This window comes from Nasonia vitripennis (genome assembly GCF_009193385.2).
Source record: "Nasonia vitripennis strain AsymCx chromosome 1 unlocalized genomic scaffold, Nvit_psr_1.1 chr1_random0016, whole genome shotgun sequence".
In the NCBI taxonomy this organism is placed as follows: domain Eukaryota; kingdom Metazoa; phylum Arthropoda; class Insecta; order Hymenoptera; family Pteromalidae; genus Nasonia; species Nasonia vitripennis.
Genome location: NW_022279605.1, coordinates 541,381 through 567,916, shown reverse-complemented (window position 1 = coordinate 567,916; position 26,536 = coordinate 541,381). Strand labels below are relative to the sequence as shown.

Genomic DNA, 26,536 nt, shown 5'->3' with positions numbered 1-26,536 from the left:
CCCATATAGGGGCACCGCATAACATAAATGATGTAGTTACGTTGTCAAAGAGTAACCTGGGGCCTTTTTAGGAGCCCACCGGCATTTGGCATAAATCATGCTAAAGCAGCAGCAACTCTTGCTGATTTATTTTCTACTATAGCAAGATGCTGTTTGAACGTCAGTTTTGCATCTATAGTGATGCCCAGGTACTTTATAGTCAGTCGAGAAATAGTTTCATGCCCGTCTACATTTAACATTATCGTCTCCATTTTCTTCCTGCTAGATATAAGGATAGCCTCCGTTTTATGCCTGGCAAGATTTAGATCCATCTTTGTTAGCCATTGGTGAATTATAAAAATTGTCTCGTTAGCAATTTTAGCCAATTCGTCTATATCCTGCGCTACTACTACCACTGCGATGTCGTTCGCAAATCCTAAACCATTGCCCCTTTGGGTAGTTCCAGCCTATGACTCTATAGGTTTCTGTCCCGTTCTCTGTATCACTGCTTTCGTAGTACCACATGTATCTTACTCCAGTTAGCCGAGTTAAACGCGTTTTTCATGTCCAATCTGACATCATGACAGCACAGTACTTCTTGCATCCTTCTTTCCATCTTTTCCCTTGTATCACTGATCGGTCAGTGTCGATCACTAAGCTGATGGCGTCTAGGGTAAAGCGCTTCTTCCTGAAGACGTATTGATTTTCTGCAATTCCACTTGATCTCTATAGGGCGTGGTCGATTCTTGCGCAGAATATACATTCAAGAATATTGCCCGGGATATCAAACATGCATAGTAGTCTGTATCATGGTGACTTCTTCAGGTGGCTTATCCCCTTTCGGTAGCAGTACAAGGCGTTGTTTTCTCCAGTCTCCAAGGAACATCCCTTCCTTAAGGCATGCATTATACAAGTCTATAAAGACTTTAGGGCAAGCGTAGATAGCATGTTTTGATGCAATATTGGGTAGGCTATCCGGTTCCGGAGCCTTGTTGTTCCCTACCTCATGACATGCAGTCAGCAGCTCCCCGTGGATATTTGAGGAATAGTTTTATCGTCTCTCCTTGCCTCGCTTTTGTATGCTTTGTCCAGCTGGGGAGGAAACAGCGTAGTCACGATACGGTGCATCAGTTCCAGGCATTTGAGAGGTGGTACGTAACTTCCCTTTATCTTCTTTATTACTACTGTATAATGATGGCCTCAGGGGTTCAGTTCGACGTCACCCTGTAACTCTTTGAGTCACCGTCGTTTGTTTCTGCGATGCAACGTTTGCTAATAAAAATCGTATAATATTTTCTGAGTGTACAGTATAAGCTACAATTAAAAAAAATTTATCGAAAATTGCAAACTGTTACACTGTGTGTTGTTCTGCTCTCCTGATACCGAGCACAGCGGGATGACTCGTTTCTCGTCTTTTTTTCTCCCCCATGCTGGAAACTCTGGCCGTCAATTACCAAACTCATAGCTGGCGCCAATCGTTAAACATACAAGCGGAAAAATGTTTGACAGGACCTCTCCCGGGAGCATAATCCTGGGAAACTTTTACGGTCGATACCGAAAATGTTCTTCGAAATGTTCTTCCTACACTCGTAGAAACTGCAATCGTTCTTGTTCTAATATGTAAATTGTACAATTGTGATAAGACTCTGAAATGGTATATGTTGCACCATCTCCTGGTACTCGATGATATTGTGCAGCGAGACAAGCCCAGGCTAGAGTGAACGTAACGCGTATGTCTATATCATCTTTATGCATCTTTGTAGAGTAGAACTATGCTGGACTGTACTCTACACTCTTTGTCTTTAATGTATTAAAAACCAAGAAAGAAGAAGCATACGTGTTTACTAGACAACGTCTTTATTTAAACTGGCATTCACATGGCGATGGCTAGCACGCAGGAATTTCATAATGCTTTCTACACTTGCGCGTGCCTGAGTGAATGCGTACGTGAGTGCAAAATACAGTACACTTTCTTAACTCAAAGACTCCAAACATTCCTCGTCAGGCGACTAACCCTAGTGTCTACCTCCGGACCTCTCTGGATATCTTTAAAAAACGAGAGGGCTCTCCTCGACGCTCCCACGTGTTTCATTCTCGCGATCATTTGATTCGAACACTGGGCGAAACAGCTTATCCTAGTCGTGGAAGTCTTCCGAAAAAACTCACATCCATGATACCAGCCTCGACTAGGTACCAACATTCTATACATGTGAGAGGAGGATCCTCTTGGAACGTTATTGCTGCGTGTTGAGGACCGCAAGTTTTTTCGTTAGGCTGAGATCGCTTTCTTATGTCTACGTAACATCTCCGGTTTTAGTACGAAGCCTCTGGTAGTCCATAGCAACCACACGTGTAAGAGAGAGGGTTATCTTGAAAAATACATTCGCGCACTCTCACGGATGCGAAACGGTCGCCTGTGGTCTTGGAGAAGTGAAGAGGGAGTTCTTCTGGGCGTTGTTTCTATGTTGAGGGAGCCGCAAGTACTTCCTTAAATTTCAAATCCTGATGCCCTCTTCTGAAGCTCTCCGGGTTTTTCCGAGATACCAATAAAAGTTTACGGCAGGCCTGCACTCTTTTCTCATTCGCGTTTCCCTCATTCTCGAGGTATAAGGCTTTAAAGTTGGCTCCTATTTCGGGAAGGGCGCATTCTGATTCAACGCATAATGGTGAGAGCAATCGATATTCAGCGGAGTAAGAGAAACATGCGGCAGCCACGCAGCCACCCAAAGAGCGTTTCCCTGAAACCAGCGACTCCCGAGAAGATAATCGTTCCGCTCTACGGCAAAGCATCTTTCAGTGACTACTTCCCGACACCTCAAGCGCGTAGCAGCAAGGTAATTGTTTCAAGGCTTACAGCTTTTTTACCACCTCCGGTGTCTTCGAGCAAGGCGATCGAGGAAGTTCTGACTGAGAGCCCAGAAACCTTGTGCCCAAATCTGTCCAACCTGTGCTTATAATGCTAATCAGGATACCGAATGAGCTTGAGCCACCTGTGCAACCACCTCGATCAAGCGATTGTGACAGCTAGCCATTACTGGTCTCTGTGAACCCCGATGGCTCGCAGCATTATAAAAGAAGTTCTTACAGATCAGCCTGTAAGAGGCCTAAGTTGCACTGCAAGGGATGCACCTGATCTCTGCATAGATTGTATTACTACCGTCATTCTGCTCGCCAACTTGCTCTTTCCACTCCTAAGTAAACCTACTCATAACCAATGGCTTTTTGCAGGGCCACTAGGAATGTTTACGCGGTAGGCAACACGAACTTGTTGTCGCTTTCGCCTACCCCTGATTTCGCATAACTTTAAATTTGTCTAGATTTTTATTAGCAGTACACGAAATCTGTAATTTTATCATTTGTTTGAACACTTGTGGTCAGATCACCGTCGCTAGAAAAAGCCAATATGCCATCCTAGTTGTATTCCGAAGTTGTTTATAGAGCTAGTATTATTGCTATGAAGTTTTTACAACTTTTCTATCTAACTCGACTGGGCTATAAGTAGTTAAGCGTCACCTGAACCATGTATATGATTTTCGTAAATCTGATAAGATTTAAAATATTTATTAAACTTTTCCTATACTATTATTAATTAATGCTTGAATTATATAAATGAATGTTTTTAGCATGCAATGCAACATTACAGCACTAGAGCGCACAGTCCAGATTCTAATGATAGAAAAAGTGCAGGTTGTTCAACTAGTTTAACTACATCCTCTGTAATTATAGAAGATGATAAGAAACGTAAACAGTATGATCCCGCAGAGATGTTTATAAAAGATTGGAGATCCTATAGGTGCAAAACTTGGCACCTAGAACCGACTGTAAGGTTAGTAATCGATTTTGTGTGTGTGCGCGCGCGTATGTATTATAACATTTTTTATAATTATGTATGGGCAATTCTCTGACAAATCGTGCGTTAAAAAAAAGAAATTCTTGCCCAAACTTGGGGGATGTATTCTAGAGGTCGCCACGATGTCACCTGTAAGTTTTTGGACCGATTCGATCAATTCTCTTCGAGTTACAAAGGGTTTAAAGTTTGTTTATTTATTAGTCAAAGTTTGATCAATTTTGTATATCAAATATGTAGATTTTTCGATTATACATACTTAAGATTGTGTATCATACACACACGTACAATAAAAGTTCTTGTTTCATAATTGTGTGCATGATAGAAGATATCAAGTATGTATAAATTAACGTAGAAAAGGCGAGGATATACTAGAATCGACTATTTTTCTTATAATGCGAAATATCCCTACTGAAAAAAGGCAGATGACAATCAGCCGATAATCCGCTGATAATCATGCAAAAACGTCAGCTGCTTATCAGGTTATATTAGCTTAATATTTTTATTAAATCTGAGAGTTATGAATATAAGTTTATATGAAATAAAATGTTAATGATAATCAGCTGATTATCAGGTGACAATCATCAAAAAATTTTAACATTAAATATTTGTATTTCAAGTTGTTTAGAATTATTATAAATCATAAAACTCACATAATGAGGGCCTAATTAGGTGTTACTATCTGTATGATAATATTAATACTCTGGTTATGAGCTCAAACATTTTTATTTTACAAGATCAAAAATTTTTTTGTTTAAATAAAATTATTGAAAAACAAATATTGGAGCTGACTGTTACGTTGGAATTTAGTCTTTTTGGACTAATCCCTTCGATTTAATCTAAAAACTCCCTCGGTAAAGAATTCTTAGAAGGTGTCGCTCCTTTCTACCCTTGCGTTGCCGCAAATAGGTAAGGATGAGCTTGTCGCGCGTAAAGAAAGATGTACACCAGGAAAATGTTTAGGAATGAGAAGAGAGAATATTTTTATTTGCAATTAGTCAAATATAAATGTTAAGTTGTAATGAATATGGGGCTTGAGTTAAGTTTATTTTAACTTTTGACTTGACTTTGGAGCAATTACTGAACAGGCGCAAATCCTGAGCAGTCACTTGCAAAGCAAGTATATTTTTTATACACAAGGCAAATGTTCTCGCGGTTTTAGTATTTATATTCAGCACTGTGATTAACAGGATAAGTATCCTGATCGGCAGTGTGAAGTATAAATGCTTTTAGAATTTGTCTTTTATTTTAGCGACACTAGATAATGCAATTTTCAGTCAACCGGTACTTGACTCTACTCGTAGCGATTGGAAAATGATTCTAGTTCGCACAGTGGTGGACACAAGGAAAAATAGTGAGAGAGAGAAACAATATATAATTGATACAAACTTACTTTTGGGGGAGCGGTTGCTCGGCTTCCTTGAGTGATGCGTGAATGGAACTCACACAGAGTTGAATCGTCTAATACACGGATGTATGTATGTATATATGGTAGACTGAGTACCGAGATTTAGTATAAGCGAACTAAACGCGTGAAATTGTAATCGTGGCGCGTATAAACGTGGGCAAGCACGTGAAAAATTGTAAGTTCGAAATTTAAAGACGTAAAAAGAATTTATAAGTATTCTGAACAATGCGGACTGAGCGTGTAAAGTATTTGAAAATTCGCAAGTTGCGGACTAAGCGCGTATAAGTATGTTAACCGGCCGGGAGCCAGGACCGCAGTGAGTTCGGAGTTCGTCCTCGGGAAACTTGTCACCCTAGGCCCATCCCTCTAATTCCCTCCAAGAGAGGTTTCCAAGCGATTTCCCAATAGGAGAGAGAGATTTTCCGGGACTCCTACGCATGGGCCCGAAGACCTCCTACTCTATCTAAATATCAGGGAGAGAGGGTGAGATAACTCCCGATCCCTTAACGCAGATGGCGACGCTTATACTATTATTTGAAGATTTTTATATTTATAGAGAATTGTTAATAAAATACAACACTTGCCCATTCGCAACTGCTTATAAGTAATAATAATAAATTGTTGAGTATCTCAGTCTGATTAAGAAGTATATAAAAATTATTGTAAATAACACGATGTTAGTTTTTGTCGCATTTTAATTAAGTTCTTAAATTCTAATAATTACTTCACTAGTCCGTATCTTGCATATTAATAAACAATTAAAAAATTACAATAATAATATAATATAAATAAAATATAATTGATTGCATTTCATTATGATTATAATTTAAATAAAATCGAAATTTATAGACTTATTGATTTTATTATTGGAAACAGTTAGTGAAAAGTATATTGTTAATATCAATTAATAATAATATACAATAAAAAGTATTTGCGCAAATGACCTACTATCAAAATTATAAATAATAATAAACTAAATACCTACAATTTAATTCATAGCGGAACATTATTAATATTAACTTATGTAAATTTGCAGCAATGCATTATTCAAACTATTAGAACACGGATTAAAATGAAAATTCAAATAAAGAATACTTCAAGCATGTAACGAATTGTGAACGAATAGTTTTCACAGAAACATAGGAATCTGTTTACCGCGGAGTGGACTGCACGTGTATCCAGCAATTTAGATTAGGGCTCTGATTGTATGCTTGTCTTGAACCTTCAACGCGACAGATCTTGGAATTCTAGGCGACGGAGCATTTTTAAGAACTGCAGCTGGCCCTTGGCATCTTTAACTTTTGGAAAATGTATACTAGAGCCTTGGTTTGATATTTTTAGACTGTAGCGTGTTTAGAAATTTCGTCGAGTGGTATCTTTTATGATTTTCGGCTGTTTGACTATTGATAAGCTGCGTGAGAACGTTTAAGAAAAGTTTCCAGTGCATCGTGGGAAAGATTATTTTGTGTTTGAAAATATGATACTTATGTAGTTAAAATTTGAAAAAAAATGTTGTCCATGGGTCATGATTTTATTAATAATAATTAAAGTTTTTTTCTTAAAGTCGCGAAAATAGTGGCGACGTTACATCACAGCCAGACTTTTGGTGATATCATACGGATGGTAAAAATTTATATACTTGTGAAGTATTGAAATTCGAATTGTCATGTCAAAACGTCTGTCGACAGAAGAACATTTTCAAGTGAAGATTAACCGGTCAGAAAGGGCCAAAGTAAAAAAAAATATACGCCCAGTGACGAAGATAAAGTCCTTAGCTACTGGAAAATAAGGAGATTTTTGAAAAATAATTAAAATTTAAGTGCGATGCAAGCAGATTGAAGTCGGCAAGTAAAACACATGGTGAAGTGCTATTACAGAGCACGTGTCAAATGTAGAGGTTAAGCACATGTTCTCGTGGTCTAAGGAAAAAGTGGATCCAGAACAAGATTTAGAAGATAAAGAAGCTGTTTGGAAGAAAATATAATAAATCTATTTAGAAGAATATTTTTGAGAAGACTTAAGAAAATAATTGTGTTAAAAAATCAAATATACGAAAATATAAGAGTAAAAGAAAAAGAAATGGCTAAACAAACAAAAATTGAAGATATTATGATACCAGTGTTTGATGATGTAAATTATACAAGCTGGAAAATAAAACTTATGATATTATTAGAATACAAAGAGTGTAAAGATCCAGCAATCAGAGAAATGACAGAAGATGAAAAAAAGGACAAGGCCAAATGGAAAAAGATTGACCTCAAAGCAAGAACAATAATAATAAGTTCAATTTCGGATAAACAATTAGAGTATGTTGGTGAATGCACAACGGCTCTTGAAATGATACCAAAATTAGATAAGATGTATCCGTCACAGTCTACAGCCCTGCAAATAATATGCAGAAGTAAAATTGAGGAAATTAAACTAAATGACTATAAATCAGTTAAAAATTTTTTTGTAGAATTCGAAAAAGTTACAAACGAGTTCAAAACGGCTGGTGATAAACTAGAAGGAACTGAAAAGTTGAGATATTTAATCAGAGCCTTGCCACCAAGCTACAGCTACATCGGAGATTTTATAGATGTTATCCCAGAGGATCAAAGAATAGTAGACTACGTCAAGTCAAAGATCACGGAGAAAAATATGACTCAACCAGAGTCTGATAATAAAACCAACGTCAGTACCTTTGCGGTACAAACCAAAGGAAAATGCTATACATGTGGCGAAACCGGTCACCACAGTAGACAATGCACGAGATCTCCAGCGATACTCCAGCCAAAATCAACGAGGTAATCAACGAGGCTACAACAAAGGCTACAACAGAGGCTTCAACAGGGGAAACTACCAAGGTCGTCAACGAGGTAGAGGACAAGGTCAACCCAAAGGCGAATCTTCAGACCAACAACATGGCGACTACACATCCGAAGCATGGCTGACACAGGTCTGCAATTCAGAGGTAAATCAGGTAACTGCGTTAAATAATAGTAGCAAAAATTTAGGACAAATAAATTGGATTCTTGATAGTGGCTGTACAGGCCACATTGTCAATAACGATGAATTCTTTAATAAATTCACATGTTTAAAAGAGCTTATTGAAGTAAAATTACCAGACCAAAAATTATTATAATGAAAAACAAGTAAAAGTCAAAAATGTTTATTATGTTCAAGGTATCAGACGCAATATATTGAGTTTATCAAAAGTAACTGAAAATTATACAGTAGTAGCCAAAAATGATGATGCCTAAATTTACAATAATCGTAGAGAATTAATAGCAGTTGCTAATAAAAAGACAATCTATATTTCATGAAAAGCTTTGTAGTTAAAAAAAGTACTACATCAATGTATGTTAATTCGGTCAAACTGACTGATAAAGAGAAATGGCATAGGGCACTTGGCCATGTAAATTTTTAATATTTATCAAAATTAGTGAATAACAAATTAGTCAAAGGCCTGTCGGAAAAGATTGAAAGTACTGAAATGAAATGTGCAAATTGCATTGAAAGCAAAATGGCCAATGTGCCGTTTGAAAATAATAGAATAAAAACTACCGAAATCTTAGAACTCATTTATACTGATTTGAACGACCCACATAACACAACTGGTTATGGTGGAGAAAAATATTTTGTAACATTTGTTGATGATTACAGTAAATGTACTAGAATCTTTTGCATTAAAAATAAACCAGAAACTGCCAGTTGTTTGAAAAAATTCGTGAATTTAGTAGAAAATAAATTTAATAAAACGGTAAAAAGGTTGCAATGTGGTAACGGTAAAGAATATTTAAACCGTGAGATTTAGGATTTTGTAAAGTCTAAGGGAATAGAACTAGTAACATGTCCACCGTACGTCTATGAATTGAATGGAGTAGCGGAAAGATACAATAGGTTAGCTATGGATATAGGTAGATGCTTGATGCGAGAAGCAAAAATACACAGGCGATATTGGTCAGAGATTATAAAAACTGTTGCTTATCTAAAAAATCGTACAATTGCCAATACAGCGGAGAACAAAACTCCTTATAAAATATTTTTTGGTAACAAACCTAACGTAGAAAATTTGAAAATTTATGGAAATCAAGTCTTTGTAAGAGTTACAGAAGCATTGCGAAAAAGCAAATGGGATGATAAAGCCTAATTAGGAGTACTAGTAGGTTATGTAGAAAATGGCTATAAAGTTATAATCAACGGCATAGTCATTCATGCTAGACATGTACAAGTAGTTGAAGAAAATACTAAAATTATTTGCTTAGAAAAACTTGATAATGAAAAAGACAGAGATTTGGAAGATTGCAAATCTATAAATGTAGAAAATGAGATATTGGAAATGAATCCGAAAAATATGAATATGATTAAATTTAAATCGAACTAAATCTCTCATCTCTACTCAGACCTTCGGGGAAAGTAGAGATAACGAATTAAATTCTGATATTGCTGAAAATGATAATTTAAGCTTAAAAGTGCAAAGAAAATCCAATAGAAAGAAAACTCCTGTAAACAGATATGGAAATCCAGTAACTCATTTTATTTATGTAAATCACATTGATGCAAATCTACCGAATACATTCGAGGAGGCGTTAAACTCAAATGAGTATAAACAATGGAAAATTGCGACGGACTCCGAAATTAATAGTCTAAAGAAAAATAATACTTGGCAAATTGTTGAAAGACCAAAAGATAAAAAGGTCATTGATGTTAAATGGGTTTTTAATAGAAAAAACAATAATATATATATATATATAAAGCAAGACTAGTTGCTAGAGGTTTCCAACAAAAAGAATACATTGATAATGTCTATTCACCTGCAGGTACAATGCAAACTTTGAAAATTTTACTGTCATACAGCTGCAAAAATAATGTGTACATAGAACAAATAGATGTAGAAACAGCCTTACTGAATGGCTATGTTAAAACAGAAGTATATATCAATGAACCTAAAGGTTATGAAACAGAAGACAATAAAGTTTGCAAATTGCACAAGGCACTCTATGGACTCTGAGTAAGCCCAAGAGCTTGGTATAATTGCTTTAATAAATTCATGAAAAGTTTAAACTTTGTTAGAAGTAATTATGATTACTGTTTATATATAAATAATACAACCAAAGATACAATATACATACTAGTCTTTGTAGATGTTCTTTTAATTTGCTGCAAAGGTAAAAACAAAATAAAACAAGTGAAATCTAGTCTTATAAAAAGATTTACAATGAAAGATATGGGAAAAGTTAGTCAATACATTGGTATTGATATTGATTACAGTGATAATAGAGCTAAATTGACTTTGAGTTAGACTAAGTATATTGAATCTTAACTGCTAAATATAATCTAGAAAATGCCAAACTATATGATACTTCAATGGAGACGAACTTAAAATTAAAATATTTGTACAAGACTAAAGACTTAAAACTAACATATTGTGATAATGTAAATAGCGAAATACTAGATTGTATGGTAGATTCCGATTTCGCAGCTGATAATATAGATAGAAAATCCACAACTGGATACGTAATTAGATTATTTGGAAATGTAATCTTTTGGATCCTACAACTATATACGAAGATAATTCTGGAGCAATCGCGATCGCTAAATTCGGAAATTTCACTCCAAACTCAAAGCACATCAAAGTGCAATATCATTATATAAACGAAAGTTACGAAATGGGCGAAATCGACATTGTAAAAGTTGACTCAAAATGTAATCTAGCAGACATCTTCACAAAGAGTCTGGATAAAACAAAGTTCCTAAACAATAGAAAAGGTTCGAGACTAATCTAAAGCGTTTATACAAAATCCCAAGTTCAACTGTAAAATCCAAGTTCAAAGTAATAATCGCCAAGTTTAGTTGTAAAACTCAAGTTCACTTGAAATGCTCTTAATTCAATTAATCTGAAATGCGATGACAAATTGTATGAGAAATTGAAAACTGATATAACACAAATATATCGAATTATAATGTAAAAATATCATGACTGTAAAATTCAGGAGGCGTGTTGTAATATGTAAATTTATACAGTCGTAATACATATAGGTACTCGTCACGCCATCTACTGGTTGACGACGATTTTGTGCAACGAGACAAGCTCGAGCGAACGCGAGCATAGTGCGCATGCCTCGCCTATATACTCTAAGCGCATACTATATTGTATACTCGGCTCCGTGGAATCAGACTATGCGATACTGTACTATACTCTCTCTCTCTCTCTCTCTTGCCTGTTAGACTCCGAGCTGAACAGATGTACTGCCGACTCGTGGCTTAAGCTACTTACTCTCAACAATATATTTACAAATATTATTAACTTCACAGTGTCTTTATTTATCCACCACACCAACAGTTTTTAAAAACTTTTTAAGATTTTAAAAATTTTTGACTCTGATAATGTTTTGTGCAATTTTAGTTTCAGTCACGTCACTATAAAGTGCCGATTCCCTCCTTCCCTTTCCAGTTGCAATATACATTTGTTAACGAATGTTAAACAAGCATCCTAGTGAGAGGCAAGGGGACTCACAATAAACAAGCACCCCAGTGAGAGGCAAGGGGACTCACGTTAAAAAAGCATCCCAAAGGGAACATAATCCTAATACGTCCACGTCGTTGTTCCTAGGTAGCGCTGAAATTAGGGAATTATTTTGTTTTCAAGGTAAATATTTTCATGGTCATTGTCACATTGGGTTTGAATATTCATCATAAAAGTACATTAACTACGATTATTCTATCAGAAAATACGATTAAATAGCAATTACAGTATTTCTTAATATTTGACCTTGAAATGACCTTGTGAAGGTCATGAAAAAAATTTTGAAATACCGTTTCGGACGTAAAATTTCTTCTGTTCTTTCCAAATCTGTTATCAAAAATAGGGGTTCCCATTTAAAAAAAAAATTTGACCTTCAAATGATCTTGAAATTTGAGTTCAAGGTCAAAACTAATTGCACAAAAAGATGCCCCCCTTGATCCTGGACAACTTTTATCTGAACAATTTTTCTGTTCATGGCTTAACTTAGGAGTTATTAGACTGGTTTGATTAAAATGGCCCACCCTGTATATATATATATACACACACACACACATATATATATATATATATATATATATATATATATATGGACACTAGGATTTTTCTTACACGTAGGATTTGGCGCGATCGTCACGTCGTGGTGGCTGTAGTGCCTCCCGCGCACAATTTAGCCACGCAGGGCTTATGCTGGCACTCTCACACACGAGTCGCGCAACAGACGGCAGGCCTCAGCCTCAGGCCCGGGTCCAGTCCGCTGACGGCTCTGAGAGGGAGAGAGAGAGAGAGCGAGAGGGAGCGAGAGGGAGATTTAGATTTTTAGATTTATTAGATTTATTAGATTTATTTGGCGTACAATATGTTGTACGATAAATTGTATACGGCAGGAATAGTAGTACAGCAAAAATGTGTATTGTGATAGTATGATAATGTGAAGATGGGTTAAGCGAGAGTGTGTGAGTGTGTGCGTTTGCGTGAATGTGTACAAGCGTGTGTGTGTGCGTTTGCGTGAATGTGTACAAGCGATTCAAGTGTTTGTATTTTCAAGCTCAAGAAAGTGCTCTTTAGCTAGTCTCTTGAAACCTGAGACAGATGTAGTGTTACGAATGTGAGATGGTAGGTTGTTCCATAGGTATGAGGCGCTGATATGAAACGAGTTCCTCAGCGTCTCCGTCGCGAATGTCGGAATATCCAGAGGTATCACCTCCCCCCTAACAGGCCGGAGTGTCACGCGGAAGTCGAAGTATGCCAGTACGTATGATGGTACGGCTGTGTTAAACATTTTTCTTAAGAAACAAGCAGTGAAATACTTCCTGCGTCCGGCAGTGGTTAGCCACTGCAACTCCCGCCTGTATGGGGAGATGTGCTCATCTCTTCTTACACCATAGATGTACCGAATTCCTGTATTCACGAGTCTCTGAAGTTTTAGGTCGAGTTCCTGCGTCAGGTCACAGTATACGTAAGAACAATAGTCTATAAGAGGAAACAGGAGGGCCTGCACTAAGTGCTTGCGCAACCTGAGATTGGTGATTTTCCTGAAAAAGTAAAGCCTGTACATTAGTGTGTGAGCACGCTTACACACTTGTGTAATATGCTCCCTCCACGTAAGCTTAGAGTCGAGCACCAATCCCAGATTACGCACGGAAGATTCAAAGCTGACCTGGGCACCCCCTATGTTAATGAAAGTGTTAGCTGTTGAGGGTAATGCGTTTATGTAGTAGGGAGAGCCCAGGACAATTGCTTTAGTTTTAGCAACATTAAGTTTTAGCTTATTCTGTGCAGCCCAACCAGTAATCCTCTCAGCATTGGCACTCATCTTGTTTGATAAAGAATCGACCTCTTCGAGGTGGCATTGACTGTAAATTTGCAAGTCATCCGCGTAGATGAGATGGAAAACATCGGTATCAAGGCAGAAACCGATGTCATTGATGTACAATGCAAACAGCAGGGGACCCAGAACGGACCCCTGCGGGACGCCGATGTTGAGACGCCGAGGAGAAGAACGTTCGTTATTGTCACCAACGACGGCCTGCTCTCTACCAGAGAGGTAGGAGGCAAACCAGCGGATGACTTGCTTTGAGAAGCCAAAAGTGGATAGCTTTCTCAGGAGCCTGACGTGACACACAGTGTCAAACGCCTTGCTAAAGTCAAAAAGAAGGAGTAGTGTTACTTTCTTTTTGTTTATCCCAGCTTTGGCATCATCAGTTAGCTTAATTAGGCCAGACTGAGTGCTGTGACCAGTGCGGAAGCCTGTTTGAAGGTTATCTAGTAATAGCCTTGATTCAAGGTATTCTGAGACTTGCCTGTGCACCAGCCACTCCAGGGCCTTGGAGAGAAAGCAGAGAAGTGAAATGGGACGGTAGTCAGTCAGGGCTGTTGGTGAACTGACTTTGTTGAGTGCGCGCACAAGTGACAATTTCCAGGCAGATGGGAAGCAGGGTTCGCTCAGGGACAGGTTGAAAATATGGCTTAGTAAGGGAGCAAGAACCGGCAAAGCTTTTGAGATGACAACCTGTGGGATGCCGTCGCTCCCCCTGGCCTGAGTGTCAAAGTGCGACACCGCAGCCAACACGTCCGATTCCGTTATAGGTTTGAATTCGAAATGTTCCGGGAGGTCAAGACTTTCCAGGGTTACAAGATAATCCTCAACAGCAGGAGCCAGCGGATCATTTGAGATCGCGCTGAAATGCGTGTTGAGTTCATCTGTGGTAAATCTAGATGGTAAGGGGGCCTTGGTGGCAGAAATTCCAAGTTTCTCCAGCTCTTTCCAGAACTCAGCAATATCGGTCAAGGTGGACAGGCGTGAATAGTAATAATTCAGCCTGGCCTCCTCGACTTGTTTGTGAGCATAGTCTCTAGCTAATCTGTAAACGCGTCCCTGAAACGCCTGTAAAGTCTATTGCTCTCGGATACAAGGCCACGAAGAGCCGCAGTGTACCACGGGTGACGTTGTCGTCCTGGTGTCACAGTCCGCAATGGAGCGAAGTGGTTGATGGCGTTAGTGAGGTTAGCGTTAAGTAAAGATATGCAGTCGTCAAGTGATGAAGTGGTGAGAGATGACCAGTCACATTCGCTAAGAAAGTCTCTCAGCTTCTCAGCGCTGATTCCTTTAAAGTTTCTGTATGAGTATGTATTTGGTACGTAGCGTGGAATCTGTACGTCGAGAGTGGCCGTGATAAGGTCGTGTCCGTTGATGAAAGGTGCATCTGTCTTCCAGTATGACTGCAGGCAATCCTGCTCGTCGATTAGGCACAGATCAAGCCAGGTGTCAGAACCCTGTTTATGGTGCGTGGCACCATAGGGAACGGACGAAAGAGAGTTCTCATCAATGAAGGACCTGATGAAATTGGCATCTTCAGATGAGGATAGTTGGTCAGAGTTAAAGTCCCCCATTATAACCTTCGTGGAGTAGTTGTGCATGTTAGTTGTTATTTCGTTAATAAAGTTAGAGCCTTGGAAAAAAGGAGCATGAGGTGGAGAGAGAGAGAGAGAGAGAGAGAGAGAGAGAGAGAGAGAGAGAGAGAGAGAGAGAGAGAGAGAGAGAGAGAGAGAGAGAGACGTCAGCGGAATGGACCTGGGCCTGAGCCTGAGGCCTGAATTGGCTGATTATTTTCCTCTCTCCCTACCGTTCTCCCAAACGTGACGATCGCGCCAAATCCTACGTGTAAGAAAAATCCTAGTGCATGCGAGGCTCTAGGTGTTGCGCACCTGTGTTGGGAGGCCCAGCGTCGGAACGTCATAAAATGACGTCATTTTTTTCAACAGGGACACGTCTCTGCGAGTTCGAGGCTAACCTCAAAACATCGTGATATCGGTCCGACTGCCACCGTGCGCACACAAGGCAACCGAAATCGTTATCACACGACGCATTCGGATCGACATATCCGTGCGCACACGACTCCATTGCAACTGAATGCAAACCTTACCTCAAATCCCTGTCATCGCTCCGTAAACCCGACATCGTACCGTATCACCGATGCCGCACCCGTATGATTGTAATCGCACCGTAGCTCTATAGTCACACCGGAATATTGTGACCGCGCCGATTGAAAATTCTTAAGTTGTATAGGCGAAATTTTACTAATGACCGCGATATTCTATTCCTGTTTAGGCCTTAACATCGCTCACCCACATTGTTAATTTATACGCCAAATACATATTTATTTTTGTTAAACCATACAAACAGAGTCCTCAATAAACCTTATCCCCTAACCAAATCCTGGATCCGACTAGTTGCCCAACACCGGGGAGAAGTATAAACGTTACAAAGTAATGTTTTTATAAACATGTAAACAGATGGATGTATGAATGACAATTATTGTATTCTTAATTATCCGAAATCAGCAAAAATCCATACTTGTGTTACAAAAAATATGGTGTGCACCAAGGGCTAGATAGGCTTTTTGGCCTCGTATGGTTGCAGTACTCGTCTGCGGCTCGTAAACGCCCTCGCCTTTGACTCAGGCTAACTCGCTTTGACTTGTACTGCAAACTCTACACTCGGCCTAAAAAAGCCTACTTTACGCTCTTGGTACACAATATACTATTTTGTGGGGGCGTGTTGGAATATGCCATAGTGACTGAATACTTGTGGCATGCCTATAGCAAAAATGATTCTACCTTTGGAGTATGTTTTATAAACAAAACTGTAATGAAGCATATAGAAGGAGTGGGAAGCTGTATGCGTAAGCCCAATAACCTTTGGTCGATAGCTAGTCTCTGCCAGGCAGTCGTACTATAAAGACGTACCTTCCTCGTGCATTTTGTACATACTGTACACTCAACATGTAAAATATCTGATTTAGAATATTTGAATTTTGCATCGTGTAATATGGACTTATTAAAAAATGAACTCAATTTAACCTCTGAACACTGAATCTCGACTTCGATTTTGCCAAAGTCCCTATTACACGATGCAAAATTTAAATAGTTCGAATCAAATATTTTGCGTGTCGAGTGTGCCTCTTGCTTCGTTTCTTCAATTTTCATCATAATTAAAAAAAATTGGTTTGAGATTTTTCATACAAAACTAGATAAATGCAAACTACAAATAATTATTGCATACCTGCTTTTGGGTTTATGGTTGTGCGTATAAAGAGGTTATTGCAAAAGTTGTTATTTACTTCTTATATTCTAACCAGCATAACCTGGCTGCCCTATCAGCCGACGAAAAAAAAAAATCCCGCTTGACCTAGTAGTGCCGGTTGGCGACCTAAAAAAATGTGACGGAAAGTGGGGGCGGGGCTCGGTCTACTCACACTAACACATCTGTTTACTCACATATGAAAATTAACAAGTCACACGAATCGGTTGCAAAAGTGCCAGCAACAAAGGAGCTCCTCAGCTCAAATTAAGTCCTCACAAATTTGATTTTGGAAGACTGGACGGCTGTCGTTGGGACGGTAAATACCGGTAAGAGTTCTCAGAAGAGTCACCAGGTGGCTGCTGAATCCGCCCCAGCGGCAAATATCGGTGCCTCCTCGGGAACAGAAAATGGTAAACAAAAAAAGAGAAACAGGCTAGCAAATAGAAAACTAGCTCTGGGGGGGGGGGGGGGGGAAGCTGAGCGAGAAGTGTCTAGAGGGCACTCCTGGGGAGTCTCAAGTTGGGACCTTTACGGGCACACCCAAAAGACAGCATTCTGGCAGCTTCATCCCGAGGGAGCGTAAGAAGAAGTTGGTTAGGGACGCTCCAAAGAGCTACAGCCAAGCGGTGGCCACTGCCTTAAAGGTAGCCATTATTCCGGTCAAGTACCAAGGAGCGTCTTGACGAGGACCAGGGAAAGGAGATCCTGGAGGCCTTGAAGGGGAAGATTGATGATGCCCCGGATGGAGGCTATTTTCCAAGTTTCTTCACTGGGAGAAAAGTGAGGTTACAGCGCCACCAACCTCGCGGAGAGTAATACACTCGGTCCTTGAGCGAACTGCGCGCCGACTTTGGGCGAGTCACACACCCAAAATGAGAAAGCTGTAAGCCCATGCCAACGGGGAAAGAGAGTGCCCACGTGTTGCACAATTTCTATGTGCTATTAAATTAACAGTGAAGATTTATGGAAAATTAGTGCATCGTATATCGGCTTGATCATCAACAATGGATGTCATGGAAGAGGTCTTGGACTTATCTTCAAAAGGTATGTTTTATTTACCATCGCATTTATAGGTTATGTGATCTGATACATGCATAATATAAAATTAAGTCTATATGTAAAAAAGTTATTTGAAATATATCCTGGTCGAAATGATGCATGTGTACATTGTATTGATGATCATTAAAATAAGATGACAGGATTACTACATATATGTTTGAAAAAAATCAACAATGATTTGACGTTAGCTGGTTAGATTTGCTTACAGCAAGATTACAACTTTTAACAATAATCCCAGCGAATAAGTCAGTTTCAAAATAGTAATACTGATTTGCTTTATTCGAAAGCAACTGTAATCTACAATTTGTGATACGCATGCAGTGCACTTAATCTTCTGAAGTGCGAGTCATTGGTATCATCTATTACAGTACTTAATAGTATCTAGGTGAACAAATGAAAAGATATTGTTAATAATTTACTATTCTAGCAGTGTAAATAACTTGATTAGTTATAATACTAAAAATAAACACACTCTTTGGCTTGTCGAGGACTTTAGTTTTGAAATTCCAATTTTCCTTGGTATCGGTGATTATGATGAAAATATGAAATCAGCTATTTTTAATGAGACAATAATACATTTTATTTTAACATGTTGACCAACTTGTGGCATTTCCAAAAGTAGTCATAAACAATAACTTTTGATTTGTAGTTCAGAAAATATTAAAAAATTAAAATTCTCTACAAGTGGATTATACGTTAAAGTGCTTAAAGTTATTTCGAATTTTTTTGATAACTTTTGAACTGCAAATCAGTAGTTATTGATTAATATTGATTTTGGAAGTGCCAGAAGTTAATGAATATGTTAAAATGAAATTTATTATCCTATTATTGAAATTGGCTGGTTTCATATTTTCATGATAATCACCGATACCAAGAAACATTTGAAATGGCTACAGGAAATGTTCCAGTGGGTGCTGAGTATGTTTATATATGTTAATTGAAAGTTTTGGACTATTGTAATGATTAATTATTAACAATTCCTACTAATTTGTTTCACTATATAATGTCAGCGTAGACTGACAACTCGTAGTTTAGAAAAATGAAGTACCTTGTAAGTGTATTATATAAGTCTTGTGAAGTTGATGAATTAGAATTATTTACAATAAAAAATTACTAAGAGTACAACAGATTAAGGTACACACACACACATGTATATAAATATATATATATATATATATATATATATATATATATATATGTGTGTGTGTGTGTGTGTGTATATATATATATATGTGTGTGTGTATATATATATATTTCATCAAGGATTGAATATTTAAAAAAAATTGTTTAGGAATTATGTGTGGGCATTTTTTATTTAGCCGAGTCGACGAATGAGGTTCTAGTTTTGGATGGCACAACCATGCAACTAATTGAAGTAATGGAGGTAGACCACTGCTACGTATCCACTGATGGACCTACAGACGAAACTGAACAGCAAATAGTCGTAGATGCTGTAAATATTGAAGTTGATAATGCTGAAAATGTTGAGAATGCTACTAATACTGACACGACTAAGACCACTCAGACTGTTGATGATTCATCAAGTAATAATTTTCGCAAATGTTTTGAACAATATTTTTTTGATACAGAATGCGTGAAAGCGATTTTTAGGATTATTATTATTATGCGTAAAATCATATTTTGTGCACACTGTATCAAAAAAATTAATTTTCTCATAATATAAACTAATTTGCGAATTTTAATCTATGCATTTGTAGCTACACAATATAAAAACAATTACTTATATCGTTTAATATCATCAAAATTAGAAGGCAAATAATATTGGGCTTGTACTCCGCAAATAAAATCGTCGACAGACTGAGATTGAAAGAGTTATGTGTTTTAGATTTATTGACTCAAAATTCAATTAACTACGTGTAAGTGTTGTCGAGCATGTATGTTGCTATGAAATGTTTACTGTATTGTGAAATTTTGATGACTTTTAACTACTTTAACCTTGTAGAAAATAAACGATTTTCGTTGATTAACATGTTAGTCAAATGGAAGCATATCATGTAAAAATCAATATAAAGCCTTATTTAAAAAATATATAATTATAACTATATATTGAACTATTGATAATACAAGATGTAAAAAACAATTTTGATTTTAATCTTAACAGCGTAATAATGTCACTCTAATGTTTTCAATGCAAATTTAAATGAGAATGATCCAATATATCGTTACTTTTCTGCCAGGATATTAGGGACATTTATTCGCAATATGTTAATTTTAATCTAGTAAATAAAATTTATTTTCAGTATAAGTAAAAGAGAATTTCTGAAGTTAAGGGATGAAATCATCGAATTATTTCCTACAGACGATCCGGAAATATACTATATTCCCTACTATCGAAATAAGGCTAACGAAGCAATAAGTGCTCAGCTTAACTCAATAAGCAATAACTCGTGGATGTTTATATAATACGTATAAATTATATCGAGACTTATTACGAAAAGCAAAATTATTAAGGATTTCAGACAGGCCGAATCCCATTGATGATCGTAACTATCAATTGTAGTTTTAATAATATTACAGCTTACAAATTAAAGTACAATGTTTTATAAAATTTTATTATTTTTTTTATAGAAGAAGAGCCATTGGATTTTAATCCGCTGACTGATACCGATGGATCAAAATATCAAGCAACCGATGTTATTAATGAATGGGCTCGCACCTTTAATGAGAGACTGACAGCACTTTATAAAAAACAGAAAAACGTTGATAAAATTGAAGTGTATTTCAGAAGTTTTCCTTGTTTGCAGCCGCCTCTTGGAATCATATTAGTAAGTTAATTAGCTGAGCAAAACGTGTTTTGAATATTTTTGATACAGAGGACGTTAAAGCGCTTTTTAAAATTGTTGTAACTCTTAAAATCGCATTTTACGTTTACTGTATCAAAAATAAAAATTTTCCTTTATTTACTTGTATTTGTTTTCATTTTTTAACTCTGTTTACATATTTAGCTTGAATCTGATTTCACGCAACTCATTCAAAAATTAATAGAATCTAATACTATTCGAGAACTTCATGGTTTATCTTTAAATACAGCTTTTACGGAGAAATGGCCTACGCTTGTGAACAAGTTAATAAAATACTTTAGTAACTCTAGGATAAAGGAAGTAAAGGAGTTTTTTGAGAAAAATCTGCAGTTTATTGATGAAGGTAAATTTGCTAGATAAATACAATCATTTTTATTTGCTACTATTTTAAAGCATTCCAACTTTAACGTGTTAGGTATTCATAACGAATCGCTTGCGCTGTTACTTTCACCTTTGTGTGTAACGATCCCAAAATCGGTAAAAGCAAAAGAAAATCAGCCCAGCGCCGAAACAGGTCGTGGAACCAAATGATCAAAGTCAATTGTTTTAAACAAAACGGAAATCGCTAGGATTTTTATTCTGCACGTAGAAGTAATGCATAATTGAATATATTTTACTTATAATTATTGTATACACCTTTTAATATAAAATTATTACCTTTTAGAATCCCGACACCCAAATTATTTTAAGAAATAATTATGAACAATGGCTTGAAGAAAATAATTTCTGTAATTTGCCGTACATTATAGCGAGTGGAAACGTAAACAATTTCACAAATATTGCGATTGTACTTAACAAAGCAAAGTACTCATATCCATCCTTACCAGAAGCAGTGGAAACCATTTTTAAATGTTTGTATGCTTTGCATGTGTGGCCACCACTCTCTGATTATGTTTATAGTTTCCTTGATAAAGCAATTTTTCAACTAAATTCGACCAAAAGTTACAGCGCGATTGACAAACTAGTAGTCGATTTAGAGCATGCAAATTAATTATTGTTAATAGTACCATGGTAAAAAATTAATGTTTTGTGGTTAACACGTTAAGTAGTAATAATAATTTATTGAAAGAAAGGTGATATTAAGTATAAGTGCATACTTTAGTATACCATTATCTTGTAAATAAAGTAGCCAACGTGATTAGAATACATAAATATGGAGAAGAAAACGATTTTAGATTTCCTTTTATCATTTATGCTAGCATTATATGCAGAACCTTTATATCCTCGAAAAATCGTGCAAGAAGTTGTCGACTTTCTTTATAATTTCATTAGAAACATTTATTTGAAATCTCTTAGAAATGATATTTTATTAATATTAAGAAAAAATAACGAAAATAAAAGTGTGGCAGAAATTGAATTATGCCTCAATAAGTATATGTCAATTCTTGATGACGTTATGACTGATTCAAAAAGATTCACATTATTGAAAACCAAAGGTTTGTTTGATCCAGAAGAGTATATAATTGGGCATTCTTTTGTGGAAACCATGGTTGGAAACGAATCTAAATTGGTTCCACAGACGATTTATGGAATTCGAGTTCCACTGAAAAAGTCATTAAAATTATTTTTAGAAATTCCTGGGCTTTTTGACCAAATAATAAGTTATATTGAAAATTTGAAGAAAGAGAAGTACTTGATTACAAATATAATGCAAGGTACGTTATGGATAAAAAAATATGCTAAAAAATGTGTTAATTCGATTGTCCTCCCATTATATTTATTCTACGATGAATTAGAAGTTGGAAATGCTTTTGGCTCACATGCTGGTACAAACAAATTTGGTGCTGTGTATGAAAGTCTTGCCTGTTTGCCAGAGCATCTCGTTTCAAAACTTAAATGCATCCTTTTTTCTACGTTAATAGAAAGTGAAGATAAAAAAAAGAGTACTAATCAGCAGATTTTTAAAATAAGAAATAAATTATTTACAATGCGAAGGATTAAATATTACTGTGAATGGGAGAACAATCAAAGTAATGTTTCAACTAGTTCTAATTACAGGAGATAATTTGGGTATTAATGGTATATGTGGATTTGTTGAATCGTTTAATGTGTCTTATTGCTGTAGAATCTGCAAAGCTACATTAGAACAATTGCAAACAATGGCTGATGAAGATGCATCCATACTTAGAACCAAAGAAGGTTATGCTTACCACATAAATATTCAAAATATACCGAATCCGGAATAAAAGAAGAATGTACATTTAATCGAATTGATAATTTTCATATACTCGACAACGTCAGTGCTGACATGATGCTTGATGTTCTAGAAGGAGTTTCTACATACGTCATGCATGCTATTATCAATAGATTTGTTTTTGAGAAAAATTACTTCACAATAGAATATTTGAATCGAAAAATTGACACTTTAAATTTTGGTAGTAACGAATGTTATAATAAACCTGCAGCTATTACGGTAAGCAGATTAAAAGAGTATAGTACATTAAAAATGTCAGCATTAGAGATGCTTCATTTTATGTATTTTTTCGGAATTATGGTCGGAGATCAGGTTCCCGAGAATGACCAACACTGGAAGCTTTTTCAATATCTACATAGAATTTTAGATATTTTGCTATCTCCGCGTATTATAAAATCGGATGCATTGACGTTAAGAGATCTAGTAAAAAAGCATCATAATCTGTACCTTGAATTATATGGTTTCTTAACTCCAAAATTTCATAATTTAATTCATTACTGGAGAATTTTATTAGAAAATGGTCCGTGCGTTAATTTTTGGGCTATGCGATTCGAAGCTAATCATAGAAATATCAAATATAATACAATGGCACCAAGTGGAAGTAAAAATTTAAAAAAAAACTATCGCTAAAAAGCAAACGCTTCAAATGTGTCAGTTATTTCAAACCTTAGAATGTGGGGAGACAATGCATTTAGGCTCTCGTGATATTAATTATACAATACCTTTTGCTGTACAGAATTTTGATACAAATCAAAATTTAGAATTTTATAATAAAGTAGACATTCGTGGAGCTTTCAAAAAAAATTATATTTTAAGAAAATTATAAAAATTATTAAATTAAATAATGACATTTTCTTTCATGTAACAGTTTTCAAAGAAATCACATTCAGCGAACATCACCACGCTTACATTATTGATAGTATGTGTGAATTAAGAAGTAATATAGTTAAGTATACCGATGTACCGAAAATTCCGCCTTGTTTTTCTGTAGAAAGTAACAATCATTTCATTATTACAAAATATAGATTGTAAAATGTAACTGTTGAAATGTAATCATTAAAAATATGTATTTTTTGAATTATCATCTTAAATAAATAAAAAATTGTGAATTATAAACCTTCTCCTGAACATTTATTTTATCTACTGTACACGCGTAAAATAAAATTTTATTCTTTCAATAATGAGAATTATTATATCAAATTACGAGACGTTCATCTGAAAATTTTCAAGCATTATAATTAGATCTATCTATATGAAAATCAATAAATTGCCACGTAGTTGAGATTTTGAGGTTAGTGTGAAAAGAATTTAATTTATTTATAAAATATTCACGATTTCTTCAAATATTCCATTTATTTATACTTTTCGTTAAGGCGTGTGGAATACTCATGCCGTTGAAATGTTCAATCTCGGGTGCGCATCGGGCTTTTAGCTGTGGGCGCGTAGCTCGCCCGCACGGGTATACTGCGCGCCCAAAAATGGCGGCGCAGTCTTTCCACAGTCGCGGTGCGCTACGCTACACGTTTTGGGATAAGAGCGCTCTCACTTTTCTCCCAGTGTTGGACAATTGATTCCAGAGGGGTGCACGGATCTTTCACTGCAAGGACCAAAATGACAAGGAGTGGTTGCTTAGCAATGCTATCAAATGGTCGTGTGAAGAGGGCACCCAATTCAAGGCTAGTGGGATGGGCAACCTACAGAAGTTGGTCAGAGCGATGATCTACGCCCCCGGAGTGCATTCTCTAGATGTAGTGGTGAAACGCTTAAAAGGGCAAAAAACCACACTTGAACCAGATTGCTGGGTGGTCACCGGAACTAAAACGGCGACGGTGGGCACCGAGGGGAAGAAGAAGGAGGAGACGGCTATTTGGGTACTACTCGAAAGGACTGAGATCGAGACACTGAAGGAAAAGATGGAGAAAGAGTCGGGACAGACGGGAGTGACAAGAGATTATGGAAGTCGATCCCGGCCTTACCACGGTAAATTTAGAGGTAAGATGCGGGTATCGGTACTCTGGCTAGACGTATGGTAGGGGTGCGTACAGGCATATGCTTAATCCAAGAACCTTGGATTCACAATGGCAAAATCGCAGGATCAAACGGAATAGGTACACTGATCAGTGGCAGCCCCGTCTCGACTAGAACGTGCCTCATTGACAAGGGACTTCAGGTAGAGGCGGTGCCAAAGCACTGCTCAAAAGATCTTTCAACAGCTAGTTAGGCTACAAGGGTATCGGAGGCGAACGGAAAGTGATTATGATTGCCGCATATTTTCCCTATGAGGTAGCGTGCCCCCTGGAGGGAATGGTCGCATTAATTAGAAAATGCGAAGTCGAAGGTACCAAGCTTATAATGGGGTGCGACGCAAACGCGCATCACACATGTTGGGGCAGCTCAAAATGCAATCCCAGAGGATAAAGTCTATTAGAGTTTTTAACAGCAACGAACACGGATTTTCTCAATACGGATAACAGACCCGCGTTCCGAAACGCTTTAAGAGAGGTGATCATAGACATCACCCTGGCTTCCAGGAATGTATGGTCTGAGGTTACGGACTGGAGAGTGTCGGACGACAGAGAAGGCAAGGATCGGGTGGGCTATAGGGACGTTTCAGTCTTACAAGCGGCAGGACTGAACGGGATTTTCCCGGCTCTGCTGCAACAGGGCATGGACATATTAGTTCCAGCCTTGAAGAGACTGTATCGAACTTGTCTGGCACTTGGATATATTCCGGAAGAATAAGGACAGGCGAGGGTGACATTCCTGCCCAAATCAGGAAAGAATACACGGTCGCAAGGGACTTCAGGCCTATCAACATGACCTTGTTTTTTCTCAAAACTCTGGAAAGGCTGGTCGACAGATACATTAAAGAGTTATCAATGGTAGAGGCGCTACTGTACAACAAGCAGCATACCTACCAGACAGGGAAGTCGGTGGACACGGTGCTTGTGGACGCGGTTAGCATCATTCAAAAGAGCATGAATAACAGGGATTTTGTATTGTTTGCTTTTCTGGATATCGATAAGCCTTCAATTACATGACGGGCGAGGCGATTTTGGCAAGCATGGAGAAGCACGCAGTCCCGGCAACTACCGCTAGGTGGATAAGCTTTATGCTGAGAACCAGGACGATAGTTGCAACCTGGGGATCGTACTCTAGCAGAGAAGTGGTGAGAAAGGAATGTCTACAGGAAGGGTGCTGTCTTCGACACTATAGTGCCAGCTCCGTATCCTTAACAAGGCCGGTATAAACGCACAGGCATATGCGGACGACTTCGTCATCCTGATTAGAGTGGATGACGAGGACGTGCTAGCAGGTCTAATGCAATTCGCACTGAACCTGATGGAGAAATGGTGTTATAAAGTAAAACTGGGGGTATAGAGTGCGTGACGTGTACCATTTTGGTATACAATAAAGATTATTATATTTATCTCTATATTACAACAGTATTAAGACGTATACAAGTGAACACACATTGTCTAGTCGCGTTTCGATGCGTAAATTGTAACGACGAGAAATACCGTGAATTTGAGATTAATTTAGGATATCATAGGGAAGCAATACAATAATTATCAGACAATGTTGATGGTTATCGCGACTGCGCAGAAGATTGTTCGATTTACCATTATTTTTCTT

The 26,536-nt window shown here is 37.2% G+C and overlaps 1 protein-coding gene across 16 annotated transcripts in view; it reads left to right on the top strand.

The window, feature by feature from the left end:
• LOC100114775 (transmembrane protein KIAA1109) overlaps positions 1-26,536 on the top strand; it is a 504,143-nt gene that overhangs the window by 273,967 nt on the left and 203,640 nt on the right. For 15 of the 16 annotated variants that reach the window (XR_004226571.2, XR_004345179.1, XR_004345180.1 and 12 more), the window contains one exon: positions 3,603-3,805. The exons of the other annotated variant lie outside the window; for it this stretch is intronic. Coding sequence is in view for 12 of the 15 variants with exons in the window: in XM_031922441.2 (XP_031778301.1) it covers positions 3,603-3,805 (203 nt within the window). In the remaining 3 variants the exon portion in view is untranslated. Of the gene's footprint in view, positions 1-3,602; positions 3,806-26,536 lie in introns of those variants that run through there. 16 annotated transcript variants of the gene reach the window in all.